The 13,533-nt window shown below is 42.0% G+C and overlaps 1 protein-coding gene across 6 annotated transcripts in view; it reads left to right on the forward strand.

Annotated features, from left to right (window-relative positions):
* Nucleotides 1-13,533, forward strand: part of PRKAG2 (protein kinase AMP-activated non-catalytic subunit gamma 2) — a 343,500-nt gene that overhangs the window by 169,266 nt on the left and 160,701 nt on the right. Inside the window, exon 1 of one of the 6 annotated variants that reach the window (XM_061586931.1) lies at nt 8,322-8,933. The exons of 4 other annotated variants lie outside the window; for them this stretch is intronic. In XM_061586931.1, coding sequence (XP_061442915.1) covers nt 8,837-8,933 — 97 coding nt within the window. In that variant the 5' untranslated portion in view covers nt 8,322-8,836. Of the gene's footprint in view, nt 1-8,321; nt 8,934-13,533 lie in introns of those variants that run through there. One more of the 6 variants, XM_061586934.1, reaches the window with a different exon arrangement.

Raw genomic sequence — 13,533 nt, forward strand, 5'->3', positions numbered from 1 at the left:
CTTGGGAACCTGAGTGTGTGCATTTGCCACCCTCATGTCCCATGAAGCACACCTCCTTGAGAGGAGGGGATCTTTTGCTAGAGATAAAACAAGCGCTTTGTCCTGAAATGTGCTTAAATGGTGTATATATTTAACCCAAGAAATGCAGGTCCAAACCAAAATAAAGCAAAGCTTGATTTTATTGAGAGAAAGAGTAGGAAAGCATTACAGAATTACTTGGGTGCATGGCAGCATTTATCATTAATATCCTAACCCATTCATAACTTTAAAGTTAAGAAATCAAAGGACCCTATTACTATAAGAGGTGAAAGGTAGGAGAGATTACCTATCCTATGCCCGGAATGGGCGGTTGAATACAGCTGAAGCTATGTGGAAGAGCTCTGATCCAAAACCAGGAAGGAATCTCTTGGTCTCAAGGTTTTGCACCGAGACCCAGAGTCTCCCCGGTTCTGTCCCTGCAGTCCTTGATGCATTCCTTGAGAGCGTAGTACACGTGTGTGGGAGCTCTGATGTTCCTCAGCCCCCCTTCCTCTTTCTTCCTCTCCTCCTCTTCTACCTTCAAGCCTCGGTTTTACAATACTTTTTCCTCTCTCCCTCTCCTGCCAAGGAGGGTATGAAAGTCTGGTGATGTTGTGTATGTGTGTGTGTATCTCTAACTGACCCTGAAAACTAAGGCTCCTAACAAACAATGGGATTCACTGTGGGTGAGGGAAATTTTCCAAAGAACAAGATAACAATTATGCAGAACATTTATGCCATAGCTTTAGTTTTGTATCTTAATTTCTGCCCTTGTTACTCTTCGCACAAAACCTCGTGGGAAAGCACAACCAGCCATACCATTAGGTGGGGGTGTGGGGTGGGAATTGTAGTTTAGCAGGCTCCATGGCCCTGCCTCGTAACAATCTCCCCCCGTTGGAAAGCATCTGTATATACTTATTCAGATGTCTTTTCACACCTTAAGACTTCTTAGTCTTGCCCTTGGCTCTAATGCTTACTTCCCTCTGGTATATCTGTGCCATTTGGGATCAGATCCATATTGCAAGGGCCATTAAGACGAAGACCAGAATTATTTGAAACATCAAAATCACCACAATGGGGTGCATTATAAGGGTTAAACCTCCTTTGGCGCCTTCTCCCCAGACAAAGAGAGAATCCCACCATCTATATTCCCCTATCTTTTTAATCTTAGCTGCGATATTAGTGATTGCATGACGATCATGTGTTATCTGGAGTGTAGCTTGCTCTCCCATTTGTTTAACTGCTTCTAATTGTTTCTGTAACATAGGATGAGAAAGTAACTTCTGGAGATCAGCTAGGCCGTAACCTAATGCAATGGGTTTGAGGTGTTGAAACAAATCTGGATTAACTAATATTCTCTGGATGGTCCATACAGGGACTTTAAATGAAAAATCACATCCTACTATTTCCTCAATACCACAAAAGCATCTGTTGATATATCTTAGCATAGGTTGTATATAATACTTATCAATAACAACATAATCACAAAATGTTCCAAGGCACACGCACCCATGTCCAGAATATACAATAGTTGAACTTGATTCATTTCTTAGCATGAAAGAGCAATAAGATACATTAATCATTTTGAGAGAAAAGCAATCTTGATGGGATTCCAAACTATCATCTTCACAAACAAATCCTAGATTCTTATGGTGTTGACATCCTTTCACATTAATTGTTACCCATCTTGCATGCTTAATTATAGCCCACTGGTGCACTTCCTGGGCATAAAGAACTAAATCTTGATCTACAGTGATTTCCAATGGAATTACAGGATAAACAGTAATAATTTCAAATGCTTCTACCATTACAATAAACAATCTTAATGCATGATTTTGCCTATCATATGTGGCATTGACAAGGCTCCACCAATCTTCCAATTTTCTTTCCCCCTTGGACACCTGATGTCAAATTAAGGACCTAATTTCCCTGGGTATGAACCCACTATCTGTCATGTGAATAAGTTCCAAAGCCACTGTATGGGCCCAGTTCTGCATTTGGGTGCATGTAATGGCCAAGGAAATACTCTGTTGTAAGGACTGCATGGTGTTTACCATGTCATGATTATCTTTTTCCATTCCCTGTTCCCACATTGGGAGTAAGATTGCTATAATTTTAGGAGTTTCGGTAGCCTTATCCAGCGCCCTGTTGATAGGTTCTGTCATTTTACTTATTTCTTCAGTGGTATAATGCAATTTGTTGGCTAATATTTCAATATTGGTAGCATCCAGAAACGCAGCTCCAGTTCCCAGCCACCCTGACAAATCCTGCTTATTTCTCTTCCCATTCTCTCCATCCCATAATTTAACCCAATTATCCCATCCCCTATTGCTCATCTCTAAATAGGATGCACAGACAGGGAATTCCTTTGCAATATTTAGTTTCTCAAGTGAGACTACCACTTCCTTAAGTGCAGTCCCTGGTTTTATCAATAATTGCTGGGGGTGTTTCAATTTAATCACATGAGATCCAACAAGAGGGCTTCTCAAATGGCTTAATTCATTTACCTTTTCAATAAGAGGATTCAATATTATGATTTTCTTAAATGACAAACCTACTTCCAACCTATAAGACCCTGGGGTGCTATATTTCTCAATAATAGAAACATAACCTATTGACTTAAAAGGAATATGATGTTGTCCATAATGACAGTACTTTTCCTGGATTGGCATTATCCAGTCTGGAGGACCAGCAGTATGTATTTTGGACACATCCATAAGGCCATTGAACCTCTTCCAATGCGTTATAGTTCTGGGATATTCTTGCCCTTTTGATGAAATCAGGACAAGAGCCAGTTCATTGGTGGTTCTTCTTTTCTTGGCACTTGCCATAAAAATTTGGAAGTGTAAAGGTGATCCCTCCCCCCAAGTGACCATAGAAATCCATAAAATGTTGCAAAATTCTTCATGTATCATGTCGCTGCCTTGGGACATTTCACCAAATCGTGGGGTGCAAGAAATCTTGGTGTCAACAGAAGAATCATGGCAAAAATGAACTTGCTGCTTCTGGGGACCTTTGGTCCATTTAATTAATCGTGACTCCTCACAAGCTGCACTCTGTGAGACAGGTAGCTGATGGAGGATATCTTTTTCCAACTGTTCTCTCCTGGAAGCATTACTTAGTAACCCTGGAAATCAACAGGCCATCTCCACCTCTGGGTCCTGATAACAGATCCAAGCATTTGTGGGGATGGGCTCGATGCCAGTATTCTCCAGGACACCTGCTTTCCACTCTGCACGTGCTCCTAAGATTCCACATATCATCAACAGGATAGTGGGCATGTTCTGGTGCTTTAAGAAAATAACACAGAAATTATTCTTAAAGAAGAACATGCACAAACATCCACTGGCCCCTCAAAAATTGTGGCTAAATTAGTGCCAGATGAATGGGGTAGACCCAGTGTGAAGGCTACAGTGGGAGAGTCAGGATGTGTAGCCCATCTCTTAATTGATACAGGGGCCTCTGTAAATATACTAGACCCAGACTGGGTTACGAATGGCAGGCCCACACAGAAAAAAATAAATCTCATTGGAAATCCCAAGATCTGCTGTGGGACAGGACAAATCATATACCCCAGGAAAGGGGAGGGTATTCTCTACGAGATGCCACTGCATCCCACCTGGCCCAGAGCTTCTGCTGGGTGCAGGGCACAGAGGAGGGCATCTATAGAAAATCAAAGCAGAAAAAGACATACAGGAAAAATAAGTAACTGGGGGTGCCCACCCCAGAATCTGCTCTGGGCCAGGACAAATCATGCACCCCATGAAAGGGGAGGGTGTCCTCTATGAGATGCCACTGCATCCCGCCTGCCCTAGAGCTTCTGCTGGGCGCAGGGGAAGGATGAGGGCATCTATGCAGACAGAAAGGGTAGAGAATCTTCTTACTCTTACTCATTTCTCAGACCTCTTTCTGAAGTGAAGGGTCAAATCTGTAAAGAAGTTTGGAGCAGCCATATTAAAAGATAAGGACAGGGCATTCCAGGCAGGGGGTTGCCAACCCTGCTTGGGTATGGATGACTTTGCAGAGGATCTCTAGTCAAGCTTTACCAACAGCACAATCCAAACTATATCTACTCAGAAGTAAATCCTGTTGAGTTCTATGGGGGCTTAGTCCCTTAGTATGTGTGTTTAGAATTGCAGCCTTCAGGGGCATCCATCTTTACTCCCCAATGCTCCCATCTAACATCTCCACAACACTAGGCTCCTTTCTTCCTACAGTGGCCTTCTGGTGACTGGCCTGGCCTGAAGGCACTTAAATCCTTCTTGCCAAAAGCAAGTAGGCTAGATTAAATGTTCCCTACCCTGGCTCCATCTTTTAGCTAAGATGTCTAGCTTAATTTCCAGTCAGATATTTTTTTTAATTGTACGCTCCCAGCAACTGTGATTAATGCTTAATGTATCATGCTTAATGACATCACTCGGGCCCTCCCCGTGACATCACTCGGGCCCACCCCATGACATCACTTGGTCCCGCCCCTAAAATCTCAGGTTGTGGGATGCTTCTGACCTGGCAACCCTAGATCACAGCCTAAGTGATGACCTATGGCTGCCAGCAGTCAAGCACATGACTGAGCAGGATTTTGAATGCAGGCCTCCCAGGTTCAAGACCCTTATCTGCTTGGCCACCCTGGTTCTCCGTATCATATTTCCGACTTCTCCACTTACGACCAACATACAGTAAAGACAGTGCATTGGTTGAAAATATCACATAAATAAAACCTCAACTTATTTAGCCACAATTGACTGTCCCAAATCCGTTGATTTTGTCTGCTTTTCTAGTTGGTATACAGGCATACCCCGCTTAACGTTGCTTCACTTAACGTTGCCTTGCTATAACGTACATGCTCCATACTTCCCCATACCCCGCTTAACGTTCACGCACTTCGCAATAACGTACATTTTATTGGCATGTCGCTGCTGCCATCTAGTGGTGATTGTGTGCAGTACAAATGAAGACAATTGCTTCACTTAAAGTAGATTTTCACTTAAAGTATACTCTCCGGTCCCATTGCGAACGTTAAAGCGGGGTATGCCTGTACTGTTTTATAAAACTAAAATGTGGGACAGGGACTTCTCCATGGTGGTATCAAGGTTATAGAGCTTGCTCTCCAAGTAAGCTCGTCTTCCTCCTCCTTTATTAGTTAAGTGAAAACGTTTTATTTCAGAGGGTGTTTTTTTTTTAAACCATGAACTTAATCCATTGAGTTTTATAAGCTGTTTTTGGACCCTTCATCGAAGTACCAGGATGGTATGCAATAAGAGGAATAAAACACCAGAATAAGATATAAAATCATTATATACAACAGAGCAGAGCAACTGTGTTAAAACTCAGCATAAAACTTTAATACAGTGAACTTATATTACCTGTTAAAAGCCTGGAGCAAATCAATATGTCTTTGCCTGGCACCAGAATGACATCACAATGTGTGCCAGGTGAGCATCCCTGGGAGGGCATTCTGTAAGAAGGGTGCCACAGTGGGGGAAAAACACCTCTCCTATTATCACTCACTTAAGTCAGGTGCTGGTGGAGGAGAGCCTCAGATGAAATAAGTGTTCAGGCAAGTTTGTGTGGTAGGAGGTTTCTTTCTCGGGTACTTGGGCTAGATTCTAGTCTATACTACAGAGATGGGGAACTGCCAGCAGCCCACAGCGCCTTTGGATTACATAACTGGCCTCTCTACCTTGGACCTACTGAACCTCATGTACAAATCAGCCTTGGGGGGGGGAAGCTTCCATTGGCACCAATGGGAGCTTTTCCATCTAAGTCTAATTGCTGTGTGTTGAGATTCTTGTGGGGCTGGCAGCTGGGGTAGGAAGGGGAGTGAGAAAGGTGGCCCTGCCCACTGGTATGTAGTTCTTGACTAATTACCCCCCCAGGAATGCAGCCCTTGATTTAAAAGGTTTCCTCTCCCTGCAATACTACTATTGCTATACATACTATATTATGTATAATTACTATTACTGTACATACTATACTATTTTGCATACAGAGTATACTAGGGTAGCCAATGTTCTGCCTGCCAGACAATGTGGATACAATTCCCATTATTCCTGAACATTGGCCATTCTGGCTGAGGCTGATGGGAATTGTAGTCCAAAATAGCTGGAGAACCCCCATGTTGGCTACTCCTGCAGTACATACTGTTGACCCCCCAGTTTCTTGATATTTCCCAGTAAATAGTAAAATGGAAAATGCTTCTGGTTCATGTTTATGAATGAGTAGATATGGTCTGTTAATCAGATTCCAACCAGTATTGACCATTTACTTCACCCCACCTATTATTTCTGGTGTGCTTTAAAATATAGAATACATTTAAGCATATCTCTATTCACACAAATCTTCTTTTTAGGCCAGTGATAATTAGCTCATTCTGCCTGTTCTTATTAGGTTCCATTTCTGTTTACGGAAAGTACCCTTCTTAAGTACCATTTGAGTTCCAGTCAATCATATACATCATTTTGAGCTCCCTGGAGGAAATATAAATGTTTAGGCCTGGAAATCCAAAACATATGTGAGTGGGGCTATAGCAGCCTTATTCTTTGTTCTGTATGCAGCAGAAGATAATTCATAAAAAATGAGGGATTATCACCTGAAAGGCTTGTTTTGTCTTGTTGCTGCCGTTTCCTCATTATTAGTAATTAGCAGCCTCGTACCCGTCATTGCTTGGGAATTCTAAGAAATAAAAAAATCAGTGCAGGTTTGAAAGGTTCAGGCTGCCATCTTGATTCAATATGGCATCCAGTTGTGTTGAAACATAGATGAAAATCTGCTCCTTGATCCCAGGAACCGTCATGCAAAATTTGGTTATGATATCTTGAAGAGGTATCCAAATGCATAGTGAACAGACAACTTTCCAAAATATATAGTAGATGTCCTTGTCACAGAAGGATTAGAGGATGCACAAGTCAGGAAGGCAGACAAGAACTTTATTGTCTCCAAGAAGAACAGAACAGTAAGAGGAAACTCCCAACTTCACCCAGATGCAATTAAGTCTAGAGCTACATAGTGATTAAACTATATAATATTATCCACACATTATTGTCTGGAAATCTAATGCAAGTAAATCTACAAAGAAAACCTAACCTTTTAATATGTAAGCAGAAACTATTTAAATGTCTGATGCCTTCAGTCTGCCCTCACTCAAATACCACATGTTTTGTTGTTTGCTCATCCATCTGAAGATAGGAATTTCTAAGTTGATTTCAGTGGGAAAGCCCTAGACTGGAATTGCATGTTGCAGTCACCACCAAAAGAGATAGCCCTATGTCTCCTCCCCCACTCCATAACATTCCGTAAGGCAAAATACAGGATGTGAAGTTGTCATGTTGCAAGTTTCTCCAACCCGCTAGGCAATGAAGTAGAGCATAGCCATAATGTGCCTTAAACGTCAAGTGCTTAGTCTCTCGTTTAATCCATTGGGACTTTGATTAGTAGCAGACTGACAGAGAACCAGTGCTCACTTGCAGTGGGCATGGCAACTTTGTAGGTAAGCCACTATATCTCCATCTCTACCCCTAGTTTTGTTGTGTAGGAACAGTAGCATCAGCCTGCCTAACAGAGTTGTTGAAATGATGACGGGGGGGGGGGAAATCATGCAACTCACTTTGAATACTCAAAACAGTGTCTTTAAATACTTAAATAAGGCTGCATTAGGGTGTATTTGTAAACAGTACAGCTCCTTAAAGATGTCATTCAGAGAGAGAGAGAGAGAGAGAGAGAGAGAGAGAGAGAGTGTAAATAGCCCTTGAAAGCCTAATATAAAATAAATGCAGCCTTTATAATGGAGTTGTATATTTTATTTTTGCATTAGAAGTTTGCTTTTAAAACCTTGAACATTAGGAACTGCATATCATATTATAGGAACAGTAATACTCAAGCCATTTCCCTTTAAACTTCCATTTGAAAACATTTAGCCATGCAGTTACAAATACATCATATGTGGTTTTGCATATGCATGCAGAGACTCTATCCAGGGTGCTTCCTCCACTCAAGTTTCCAAGAAGTGACCTAGCTGCCTGTTGTAAAACTGGCAGCACCTCGTTCCCCATGAACTGGCTTCTTGCTTAGTCCTGGGGAGAGCTGAACATATCTTAGGTTAAGTAGTTGTACTAAAAAGACCCAGGAGTCATGAATCAAAATAGTTGTGTGATGTCATAATGGGAATGCGCTCTGGCCAATTGGTGCCAGGAATTGTCTGCTTCGGGTGGTTTCCTTTTACAGTCTTTTTTAAAGAGACATCACGCCGAACTGCACATGGCACTTCCCTTCATGGGATCTCGTGCTTGCTTCGCTTATTCAGTGTTTCATTTAAAAAGAGGCAAACGGCTTATCGTTCAGCCACAATCCCTTTCTGCCAAAGCCAATCTGCTTAGAGAAATTCTGTTTCAGCTTCTGCACGTCTTTTTTTATTCTTCTTTACTTCCTAAGAATAGAAGTGCTGCTTTTGCAAGTTGTTCTTCGGTGTTCAGCTGCTCCTGATATCAACAGATGTTGGCAACGCCACTTTTTATTGTGCATTAGGAAGGTATAATTCTCTAGTTCCTTTCACTGCAACTTCCCATTGTTAATGCACAGAGTTCTATGAACTCAAATTTCTGGTTTTAAACTTTTTTTGTTAGCATACCTGCTGGATTTCTTCTCACCCCCCCCATTTATTCATTTTTTTGCTTGTTTGATCCTTGGATTCCACACCACCCTTTGTTGACAAGTTCAGTTGACGTATTTCCCCTCCTGCCCTCTGCTCCACCTGTGGAACGCATTTGCTCTTGGATAGACGGGTATGACTGACGGCTGCTGGTGCCGGCGCCTGTTGTAGCCCATGAAGCGATTTGGCAGTCTGAGAGGAAGCAAGAAGCGAAAGGATCAAGGCAGGAGCTCTGAGAGGCGCAAATCTGAACCCCTTCATGGCCTTCTAGGTAGGCAAATGCTGTCTTGCACCTTAAAACCTCAGATGAAATTTACAGTTTGGCTGGGGCTGGGAGGTGTCAAGAGCAGCTTGATTCAGTGTGGACTGCATTTTGTGGGTGGCTTATTAAAAGTGAGTACAATATGTATTGCCTGGCAAAAGAAGATTTAAGCTCCTTTCTACATAGCTTTAAAACCAGTAAGAACAATTCCTCTCTCAAAACAAGCAAGTTTAGCAGCTCACCCCCCCCAAAAAAAATTGCTTTACCAAATTTCATATAGGAAGGTTGAGTAATGCTCTTTCAGCCTATTGATCATCAATTTCAGTTTAGAATTATGGGTAGGGAAAATACCAAGAAATTTCAAGAGTGTCCTTTCCAAGGCATCTTTCTCTGTAAACCACAGCTATAGGAGATGTTTAGGAGCTATTTGATGGCTCAGCTATTTGTAGCTTACTCATCAAAGCCTCTTTTCAGTTTGCATCCTATTTTATAGGATGGCTTCATTGCAAATACCCTGATCCTAAATACATGCACAGCTACCACAGGGACCACAAGAACATGCAGCAACATTACTATAATGGCTTATAAGACTGGTTCTTACTCATATGCTCGTTGTCAGCCCCAATTTGTCTAAAAATGCCCCACCATCATTATTATTGCTGTTGTTTAACTATTATAAAGTGCCTAAAATCTTCTAATCACTGTACAAAGACGAAAGGGTAAGACAGTGCCTGCTACACGCAGGCACACAAGCCCATAGCTACAATAAAAAAGGAAAATTCAATGAGGAGGGAAGAGAAAAGCGAATGCTGGAGCAGCTGCTCCTTCTCTGACCAATGGGAGGGACCACTTTCCCCTGCCATGACATTCTTCCTGGGAGGTAGGGAGTGCAGCCTCGCAGTTACTCTTGGTCTCCTAACTGGTGACAGATTGTGCCTCTGTTCTGCTCTGCATTGCTGGGGTAACTGGCAGTTGTCATATGAAGTAAAGCTGAGACCTATGCAGCCAGCTCCAGTGTTTGTTTGTTTAAACAATCATTTTTTAAATACCACCGTTCATGTGGTATCACAAGGCTGTGACCAATACAACAGTAAAGAAGTTATAATATGAATAAAATCTACAACAATGAAAGTCATAACGCAAATTATCCAAACAATGAAAAATCGTAACAGCTGAAACTAAGGACTGGAAAAGGCCTGGTTACATACATATGTCTTTTAATAAGCTCTGAAATATCAATAATGTCAGTACCTGTCATGCCAAAATATCTCTAGGATGCTTTGTAACTGAATTGTTCTCTGTGGTGCAAGTTTTTCATCAATTTCTGTGTTGTTTATCAGTGTGGTGCAAATGCACTGTGCCACCCTTATCAATGATTGGTTGTCACTGATTTAGTAGTGCTGCCTTTCATCACTGTATCTGTAAAAAGGCCTGAGTACCACAGAGTATGATCTTACAGCAGTTGTGCTTTAGCCTAAACTTTTATGTGCCATCACAACAACTTGTATACAATCAGGTTGTAAATTAATGGTGTTCTTCAAGGGTTCTTAGACAATTGTTTTCTTGTGAATAAGCTGGTTAATTTCAGTGTCTTAACACAACTGATATTGTGAGTAGTTCAAAAATAAGAGGTGCCTGCCTAGAAGCCATACAGTCTGATTCTAGGAGCCTACTCCATATGTAGAAGGATGACTTGTGGATGATGGTGAAAATTTAATTAATTTATATACTACTTGATACTAAAATAGGCTTTTAAGCAGTTTACAAAGTATAAAAACCAGTTACACAAACATTAAAATATAAACTTCCATAATTAAAGTACACATAAAACAATAATATTTAGGGGAGAGAAGATGACACTTTACACAGGCTCAAAGGAAGTTTATTTTTTATTAATATTTAATGTTCTAGGCCTGGGCCTGTTGAAATTATGCCCTAGCTCAAACAAACCTTGAAGTTAGCGATTTCTCTCTACTGATACTGAACCAAGATGTCCCCCAAAATTGCTTATTTTCCCAGAACATCTCCTTAAGCACCTTGCCTGAATTAAAACAACATGTGTAAATAGTTTGTAATGACTCTACCAGTGGCGAACATCCTTTCCTAGGAAGATCTGCTACCACCATGTTATGTTGAAAGACTTTAAGGGTGGAATCTTGTGTATTCTCTGAGAGGGTGGTTGGGAGGCCAGGTGGGGGTCTCCAGGGTGCGGCAGCAGAAAACTATGCTGTAGTCACTCTGCCATTGGCAGTACTTGGAGGATGGTGGGGCTAGAAATGGGGGGGTATTGGGACAGATCAGGGGAGGCCTTGCACCCACCGATTACAATGCCCCCTCATTCCCCTCACACACACCTGAAACTGGCGTACTTATTTAATAAAATGAACATTTTAAAGGCTGAACTAGGCATGTGGTGGTGGCGACGACGGATAGAAAATCTACCCTCCCTCCATCAGTTTCTGTGCTGGATGACACAAGTGGCCATTTCTCCACCCCAATGGAATCTTTTTCCCTACCTCCCCTTGGGATTGCTTTGTAAAATTAGTGAACTGCCAGATGTATCATACTGGTTAACTCCTTAATGCCTCCAAGCACTTGTTTGAAATCAACATGCATGATCAAGAGTTTTCAGAGGCATTCTTTGCCATTCTCAAGTCCTTTTCTGGCCTTCCTGATTTACTACAATTGCATGTAGACGTTATCTTTAGTTAAGCAACTGATTTTGCCTTAAATGCCCTTTGTTGCTGGGCTAACACATTGAAGCAACATCTGCAGGTTACTATGAAACACTTCCCTTTTAGCCGTTGCACTTGGGGGCAGGTTTTCGATAAAGATGCTCAGTTGTCCAATACTTACCCTGAGATGGGACAATGCAGTATATGTATCCTCTGAGCCTAGCATGGTGGCTTGTTCTCATGATGTCCACCTGATGAATGGCCCAAGGCTATAATTCTACACCTGGTGGTTAGAGAAATCCTGCCAGAATTTTCTGGTTATGCATTTATGCTTCTTGTGTAGAAGACTATCAACATCAGAGAGACTACTAATCTGTGGGTGGTATTAATGCTAGTCTTACTCAGCAGACCCATTGAAGTTAATCGACATGACTAACTGAGGTTCATTTATTTCTTACTTCAGAGGTTCAGACAATGTGTCTGCTGAGGACCCCTTACATATCTACCATTAAGTCTTTGATGCTACAGTAGATATGCCTTTGGTCTGAACCAGCAGGACACTTCTTATATTCCTATTGTAGGGGATTGTAGGAGCATATTCTAGGGTACAAACACTTATTGGACTTTGCTGTCACCTCATGTACACTAAGAATGTACTTACTCAACACTCCTTTGTTTCCCTGGAGCGCAGTTGGAAAACCAGTGCTCTCTGCCTCAGTAGGGCTTGTGCTATAGAACAAGACATAACATAAGTCTGGATATATGTGGTTATTCATGAGGATTCCATGTGTGCATGGTGAAAGACATACAGTGCGATGACAACTTTTGACAACCTGCAGATTAACTGTACAGTACACAGAAGTGTTTTGCCCCCGTTCAAATTAGCTTAACATAGAAAGTGGTCCTTAAACAGTTTGAAATACCCCCTCACCTCTTCATTTTGTACAGCAAGTTCAAAGTTAGCAGTGCAATATTGCCAGCTCACGAGAACCTTTTACTTCCTCCCTTACTCTTGCTGTGTAGCTCGCCACGGTGGCATCCATTAGCAACAGAATTAGCAACACATTAGCTACAGAAGATTACAGTCAGCAATATCTCTCGTGCAGTTCGAATCTGCTGTCTGTGTAATATTGGCCTCCTAAATGAAGAGCTGCAGGTGCCTTTCTGAACTCACCTTTTGGCTGAAGGTTCCGAAGTTAGATGGAGAGAAACTAACAAGCAGTCATTTATAACCAGAATTTCTCAGAGAGTAGCTGCTGAGCTCCCAAAAAAGGAATCCTGATTCCTTTTTTTAGAAGCAAGGTTAAACTTTGCACATACACTTGTGGAAAGATCCTATGGGACTCTGCTGCAAGGTGGGCTTGAACTAGGCCTGGCATGTACCTGAGTCTAGGAGCAGAGGCAGAGTTGTATTTTAGTTCTTATATTAAAAATGAAGTCAAGCAGGCCTGAAAACATGCCTTGCAACCTAGAACCGAAGAAGCTGCCATCCAGAGTGTTGTCTGCTCTGAATGGTGGTGGTGATCTCCAGCATTTCAGGCAGAGGGTTTTTCCTGTCACCAGATTCTTTTAACTAGAATTGTCAGAATTGTCCGGGGGCTATTACACTCTGGCCCCAGGGACATGGTAGAACCATCTGAGGCCCGCTGTAATGAATTTGCTAGGCACTTCCAGGATAAAATCTTTAGCATCCGCCAGGACTTAGACTCCAGTGTTATAACAGGTGAATCAAGTGAGGTATCCAGAGCACAGCCTTGTCCCGATTTCTTGGATGAGTTTCAGTTGGTGCAGCTTGAGGACGTTGACAAGGTGCTTGGACAGGTTCATGCAACCACTTCTGTGTTGGATCCTTGCCCTTCTTGGCTAATAAAAGCTAGCAGGGATGGAACAGCTGGCTGGGCCAGGGAAGTGATTAATGCCTCTCTGCGAGAGGG

The sequence above is a fragment of the Rhineura floridana genome, chromosome 10 (genome assembly GCF_030035675.1).
Source record: "Rhineura floridana isolate rRhiFlo1 chromosome 10, rRhiFlo1.hap2, whole genome shotgun sequence".
In the NCBI taxonomy this organism is placed as follows: domain Eukaryota; kingdom Metazoa; phylum Chordata; class Lepidosauria; order Squamata; family Rhineuridae; genus Rhineura; species Rhineura floridana.